The sequence below is a fragment of the Cydia amplana genome, chromosome 26 (assembly GCF_948474715.1).
Source record: "Cydia amplana chromosome 26, ilCydAmpl1.1, whole genome shotgun sequence".
In the NCBI taxonomy this organism is placed as follows: Eukaryota; Metazoa; Arthropoda; class Insecta; order Lepidoptera; family Tortricidae; genus Cydia; species Cydia amplana.
In genome coordinates, this window is record NC_086094.1 from 4,347,029 (window position 1) to 4,354,493 (window position 7,465).

At 40.4% G+C, this 7,465-nt stretch overlaps 1 protein-coding gene across 1 annotated transcript; it reads right to left on the reverse strand.

Moving 5' to 3' along the window:
• Positions 1-2,236: 2,236 nt before the first annotated feature.
• LOC134660050 (juvenile hormone esterase-like) lies at positions 2,237-6,332 on the reverse strand. Its single transcript, XM_063515751.1, has 3 exons — positions 6,137-6,332; positions 3,371-4,671; positions 2,237-2,402 (listed from the first exon to the last, which is right to left on the reverse strand). The coding sequence occupies exons 1-3, from the start codon at positions 6,302-6,304 to the stop codon at positions 2,237-2,239; spliced, it is 1,635 nt and encodes a 544-aa protein (XP_063371821.1). The 5' UTR covers positions 6,305-6,332.
• Between the last annotated feature and the right edge of the window lie 1,133 nt (positions 6,333-7,465).

Genomic DNA, 7,465 nt, shown 5'->3' on the forward strand with positions numbered 1-7,465 from the left:
GGAAAGATGGTATGACAAAGATAGGCAAAAATACGTACCCACACAACTTTGTTGTCGAGTATTTGAGTCCCATTGAATCAAATGTGTAAAGTTATGTATAAAGTTGAGAAACTATTACTTATGTAGTTTGTACAGTATATCCACATATACTCTGGCAAACCCACTTTGCCAGTAGAGAAAGGCGCAATATTCAAATAGTTCTCGCGCTTATGTTTTTTAAATTTCTACTGACGGAATCGCTTGCCATACTATTATATTTATATATCTAAATTGACAAGTTGTAACGTTTATATATAGTCCAAAAATATGAGCTTAGGAGGGGTGCTAAGCTAATAATTTTGCTGACCGTACCTACAAGATGACTCTCGCTACTTGGATAAAACCAAAACTGTGCCAGAGCCGCTTACACAACAATTTATAGTCTATTCAACAAAATAATAACTAATAAGTATATTATAAATAGTGTCAACAGCAGCTTGATTATGTAAAAAAGCTACTTAACACTTTGAACGCCAAGAACACGGCGTTGTAAAAGGTCGTGCCCGTGGCACAGAATAAGTAATCCGTGGCGCCAAGAACGCTTGAAGTAAGAGCTATGTTGTAAGTTGCCACAGTAAGCGTCAACGTTTCCAGTATGGCTTGTATTTGTGCTAGCTTATACCAGAGATATGGCGTGTACAGTCACGCTCCGTGACACGGTTCTAACTAAATTGGACATTCCATAGCGTAAGTATGGAACAACCAATTTAGCTAGGACCCTAAATGGCGTAACAATCCCGTGTGGTGACTGTACATCACGTTCTTTGGTATGACAGATGGTGTTCAAAAGGTTAAGTTCAGTTAAAATCTGTTAACCCTTTGGCCGCTATAACGCCATAATCAAAACTATAATTCACATGCCAACATAGGTACCTACTCGTATGTAAATCTTGAACTATGTTATCAATAAAGTTACATTGACAGCGCACACTTAGGCCGCGTTTCCAACAGAAATGTGCGAGGATGCGTATTGGTATGTAATTATTAAGAACCAATAGAATACCTTCATTTACCTATCCTCGCTCAGCCCATCTCCAGCGGGCAATATTCTATTGATAGGTACCTACCTACTTAAACACATTCATCTACGTATTCTCGTACATCTCTGGTGGTAACGCCTTATTAAGCGTTCTTGGCGTTATATGCAACACTTGCAACGACTGTAGGCGTTCTTGGCATCCAAAGGGTTACACATATTAGACATTTGCCCTGTATCTGTAGGCAACGTGCCTTAAATAAAACATTTGACGAAACTACAAACGAGGGTTCGAAATATATACATGGGATATAATATCTTTTATTTTAATAGTATGTAATTGCGTATAATATTGTTTATTTATAGCTTAAAATTAAGAAAGATTAATGGAAATACTTAGTTGTTGTTTTATAACAAAATTGTTAGATTTTATAAATAAAAGATATTAATTACTTGTCTCTTTATTATATTTTCCAGAAGCACCTCATAATTTATAACTCATCAACTTAAGTAGCTGTACGTAGCTCGTAGGTACCTACTTATTAGATTTCAGAACACGCATTCAACTCATTCATTTATTATTGTCATACATACTCGTAAAAATGAAACAAAAGAATAAAAATTAATGAATCTTTAATTACTTTAACACACACAAGTTATGAACTAGACAATAAATATTAAAAATAATTACAAATTATCATCAGCCACTTTCTGCTAAAAGGAATAGGGTATTTCCACCAAACCACCAAAAAGATTAACAGCAAAAAGAATAATCCCATCGTGCGGTAGAACGGATACGGTCATAGAGAGACACAAGCTTCATTTGGGCGTCAGTGTAGTCAGCGCTATAGAAATAAATGTGTTGCGTCGAGTACCAAACATAGAGACGCCGACGCTTTAAGAGACGCTAAGTGTAAGGCCTGAGTTGACGCTCGAGTTGGGCGTGCAGCGGGGCGGGGCGTGCGGCGTGCATGTTAAACAAATGCAAGCGTATAGGAGCGGCCTTAGTGCACGCTGTTCAAATTACTTGTGAGCCCGACGCCACGCTGCACGGCCCGCCGAACGCTCCGCTTCGAGCGTCCACTCAGGTCTTACACTGAGTGTGGGGTCTCGGGATCCGGACCTCTTCAATTAAGGTATCCGGATATCGTCTCAGCCATTATTCGACCTGACATAGAATAGACCATACCCGATGTACCGCAAATGCAATTAAACCCCCTGTCACTCGCTGGTTGTGGTTGTCCCCGTCCCGTACTTATAGAAGAAGGCGCGCCAGAAGTAGGCGCGGTCGGGGGTGAGGGGCGCTACGTACTGGGGCTCCAGGTTGATTTCCAGGTGGTGGGGGGCTGGCAGCCACTCGCCGCTGGCCGGGTCCGGGGTCGGGGAGCTGGAAGTTTAATAAATATCATGTTTAAGCTATAAGTTAAATAAATTTATTAGTGCATACAAACTTAATATACATAACTAGGAAAAAAACATAATTAAATAACTAACCTACAAAACTTAAAAACTAAATCTAAAAATAAATAAAACTAAACTTAAAATAAATAATTACAAAATATCCCCCTGCGGAATGGTGCCGTAGATAAATATCATTAGATTAAATTGCTAACTTTGGTCCGGCGCTACTATGAAAAATAAGATAATATTTGCGGACTTGTAGACTCTAACCACGCTATAGGTTGATCGGTCGATGGTAGCGGTGCGGTGCGGCCATACATTGTCACTGCCAAGAGTACTAAGTGTAAGGCCTGAGTGGACGCTCAAGTTGGGCGTGCAGCGGGGCGGGGCGTGCAGCGTGCATGTGGCTCCTCTATACAATGGGCCAGCACCGGCCACTCCAAGGGACGCAGCCATGCGGTAGAATGAGATAGCAATATCACTTGCTCCCTCTAACGCATAAATGCGTCCCTTGGAGTGGCCGGCGCTGGGCCATCGTGTAGAGGAGCCAAAACAAATGCAAGCGCATAGGAGCGGCCTTAGTGCACGCTGCTCACATCACTTGTGAGCCCGACGCCACGCTGCACGCCCCGCCGAACGCTCCGCTCCGAGCGTCCACTCAGGCCTTACACTAAGTCAGTGCAAATTTAGCGTTGTCGTAGTCTAGTAAAGATTTTAGCGAACGAATGACACTTTTCTGTAGGTAGGTATGTGATGATAATTATGGCCGAAAAAGGGTTACAGATATTTTTAAAGACCAGTTTAGAAGCGGCAGAGATATGAACTATCAAGTGTAGGTACCAACCTATTAGTTTTTAACCAGTGAAGAAAATTAAGTGTAAGTCGATTTCACATAAACATTCAACCGAAATGAGAACTTCCTTACATCAAATTCGACAAAAAAATAGGACTTACCCGAACTTGGCGAAGTTGGTCCACATCATCGTCATGAACGTCACTATCCTCGCATCATTCTCGTCCATAGGGAGCGGGAGCCTCTCCAGCTCGAAGATATAGAACAGCTCATCTCGATTAGCAGTCGCCGGCAGACTGCTGTTCGTCAGCAGCCTTCCCAAGTTCCTGTTCCCTATGTAGTTGAAGATAAACTCGTATACTGGAAGACCAGAGGCGTTTACATACAGTTCAGAGAATAAAGACATCGGTCCGGTGTAGGAGAAGTCTGAATTGCAATTTATAAGTCCACCGATTAAAGCTTCGTCGGAGGTTACGTTGGTAAAGTAAGTTTCTTTCATAATGTTCCTGAATTCTTCTATTTCGTCCTTAGGTACTATTAGCGAGCGTTGGTCAAGAGCTGAGTAATCTTCGTTCTTTATCCTGTCCATTTGACTGGTTATCGTATTGTAGTCTAAAGTGCTTATTAAACCTTCAACCGTGTTAAGACCGATGACTACAGGCACTGGGTTGAAAGATTTATGTTTCTTCCCAGCTGTTAAGATGTTGAAAGGAGTATCAGTCAGGAATGGCTCTTCATCGTCGAAAGTCGTCTCAACAGACGGAACGAAGACAGATTTAGGATGCATCTGTTTTGCTATAGCCTCTTCAACTTTCATGACTGCCGTATCGGTGTATAGTTTAAGTAATTTCTCCGGATCTGTGCTAATTAGTTCTAAGGATTTTGCGACTTGGCTGGCTGTAGCTAAGGGGTCATGGTCGAAAGATTCAGGTGTGAACAGCGTACCGCTCTCAGATATCACTCTATGGAACAGACCTTTGGTAGACTCTGAAAGAGTTAAGTATAAAGCCGCAGTTCCACCGCTGCCTTGTCCAAAAACTGTAACGTTATCGATATCCCCACCGAAATTAAGTATGTTCTCCTTGATCCATCTTAACGCCTGTCTAATATCCTTTAATCCAGCGTTTCCTGGTGCACCTTCTATGCCTAGATTGAGGAAACCATAGGCATTAAGTCTGTAGTTAAGAGTGACGACTACAACTCCATGGCTGACCAGGTATTGAGGTCCGTAGAAGGATGGAGAGCCAGCTCCGACTCCAAAGCCGCCGCCGTGAAGGAACACCATGACAGGTAGGGTGGTGTTTAGGCCAGTGACAGGGGAGGGGGTGAAGACGTTCAGGACGAGGCAGTCCTCGCTGTCGCTGGGGGCTGCGAGGGGGTCGTTGGAGGGGAACTGGGGGCAGAGGACGGCGCGGGAGTCCGCCTTGTACACGTCAGAGAAAGAAGGCGGTTCCAGTGGTGCCTGCAAAATACAAGCAATTTTGTGAGTTTTGGGTTTGCGTTCCGGTTGCGATTTTTATTTTTTTGCCGATTTTTTTCACAGATGTCGATAAGCTCGCTATTTCACCTATGTCGCAAAGAAAGTTACAAAACCTTAGTATTTTCGTAACTCAACGGAAAATTAGGAATGATAAAAAATATTCAAACTAGCCAAATTTTATATAAATGTATAGAAAAAAATTCGGCAATAAAATAAAAATCCGCCCTGTCAATAATTTAATGAGATTCATGAGGCGCGATACATACCCTAATACCTACTATTCGAAAATATACCAAGGTTGAGGTAGGTACTTTTTAGGGTTCCGTACCCAAAGGGTAAAAACGGGACCCTATTACTAAGACTTCGCTGTCCGTCCGTCCGTCCGTGATAGCTAGACAGTTGAAATTTTCACAGATGATGTATTTCTGTTGCCGCTATAACAACAAATACTAAAAACAGAATAAAATAAAGATTTAAGTGGGGCTCCCATACAACAAACGTGATTTTTGACCGAAGTTAAGCAACGTCGGGCGGGGTCAGTACTTGGATGGGTGACCGTTTTGTTGCTTGTTTTTTTTTTGCTTGTTTTGCTCTATTTTTTGTTGATGGTGCGGAACCCTCCGTGCGCGAGTCCGACTCGCACTTGGCCGGTTTTTTACTTAGTCATAGGTATAAATTATAAAGTTTTACAATTATAAATCTAAAATAGGTCTCAAACAGCAATTCTAACTTTACGACGTTGTCAAAATCAGTACATTAATTATAGCGATCGTTTCCTTTTAGGATATTTATTTTTAATTTATTTGATTTATGGGCAATTATATATAGGTTTAAATTTTAGATAATCAAGTCTCCCCAGTCTCCCATAATTACAGAATATTTATAAAAATAATAACAATAAGTAAGTGGGCAGGCTTGTTTTGTAAGTGTTTTTATATTTTTTCTTTTATATATTCAATATCTGGGAGACCGAGCTTTGCTCGGAAAACATATAAAATCTCAAAAATTAGCGTTTTCCCAGAGATAAGACCTAGCTAGATCGATTTTCCGCCCCCGAAAACCCCCATATACCAATTTTTATCGAAATCGTTAGAGCCGTTTCCGAGATCCCCGAAATATATGTGCATATAAATAAATAAATATATAAATAAATAAATATGCAAGAATTGCTCGTTTAAAGGTATTAGATAGATAGATAGATAGATAGATATTATAAAAACCCTAGCCTAAGAAGGGTGATGAATAAAAAATAACAATAACAATATTTTTATTGTCAATAAAAGTTTAACAGGCACATTACATTGAACCCCGCACTAGGCATGGCCTGTATCCGGTTCGAAGGACCATATGGAACGGCCTTGGCCATGGTCAGGTGGTGATGACTAGTGGACTGTAGTGTATATATTTTAAAAGATGTTTTTATGTGAAAATTATGTATTAAACTTACCTTAAATTTAACAGGCACGCCATATCTGATCCCCAGGAACTCACAGTACAATCCGTTTGACGCCAAACTACCCTCCACTTTACCCTGTTTAGTCGAAATTATATATTTTTCATCCCCCCAAGCCACAGCTAAACTGGTGGCGATAAGCACTAAGCTGAATACGCTCATGGCCTTTGCTCTTAAAACTATAACAACTTTTTAATTGTACAACGTTTTTATACTGATAGTTTGGAAAAACACCTTTGATGAATTAAAAAGTTAGTCGTCAATCAATTTTGTAACTTAGTACGATAGTAATAAGGATTGTTTTTTAACAACCCGTTTCACTTACGTGATGAATTTATAAATCGATTTACTAAGAATTATTGCATATTCGATGCGCGCTATCTTGATAGTTGATAATCATACCTATTGATTATTATTATGAAATCTGTGATGCAACGTATTATCTAACATTTATTTAATAACTCGATGATACAATTAAGCAACTCTCTCTAATACTGTCTCCAATTCATATTAAATTCGCCCCAATCCTTCGTCAACGTAATGAAATTTATAGTATCAAAATGTATGACAAACTAAGTGATAACAATTTGGATTATTTTGAATTTGTACTATCGTCCCATTTCTACTGATATAGTTGTTTAACAAACTATAATTACATACCCACAGAGTGAGTAGCCTAGGTAGCTGCAGGTGCTATTATGGCATTTATGGCTGTAGTCTTCTGCAGGGCTGGTACTTCCCGAGTTGGGCTGCTCCAGATTCCAGTAGATTCTAGGTGCCAACCCTATTGTGAAACTTTTGTATGGACTGACGTTTATCTGACATGGCTATTTGTACTTTAGGCCTCATAAGCACAAGCGCTTTTTCAACGAGCGTTTGAATACTTTGAATGACACAAATGGATATTTGTATTTATTCACACGATGGCGTTGGCGCTTTTTACTAAGCGGTGTTGGATTTTAGACTTTAAGCCTTGGTCATTCAATTCAATTTAGCGTGCAGGCAGATTCAAGCGCTTTTTTAACGCGCGTTGTGTAACGCGCTCGTGATGGGGCACTTAATAATCGGTACACTGTTTTGTACAGAAAATGACAGACAAGGCGTCTCCAGTTACCAAATGCTCTAAGGGTCCGAGGCCTGTTCGATATGAGGGGAAGATTGCCGTGAGTCTGTTAAGGACGCAGCTATGAGTGAGAGCAAGAAATATATATTTTGACCAGACCAAGGTCGCGGTCCGGTGCGCCCGTCTATTAGTGCTTTTTAGAGTATCAATTTTAATCTCAGCTTTTTAAAGGTCTCAGCCAACCTAGAAATAACATCCGA

Bases quoted from the DNA above. Each gene is read 5' to 3' on its own strand.
- LOC134660050 (XM_063515751.1), bottom strand. From the start codon at position 6,304: ATGAGCGTATTCAGCTTAGTGCTTATCGCCACCAGTTTAGCTGTGGCT. The intron at 4,672-6,136 runs GTAAGTTTAATA...TGTATTTTGCAG, and splicing joins GCGTGCCTGTTAAATTTAAG to GCACCACTGGAACCGCCTTC. The intron at 2,403-3,370 runs GTAAGTCCTATT...TTAAACTTCCAG, and splicing joins ACCAACTTCGCCAAGTTCGG to CTCCCCGACCCCGGACCCGG.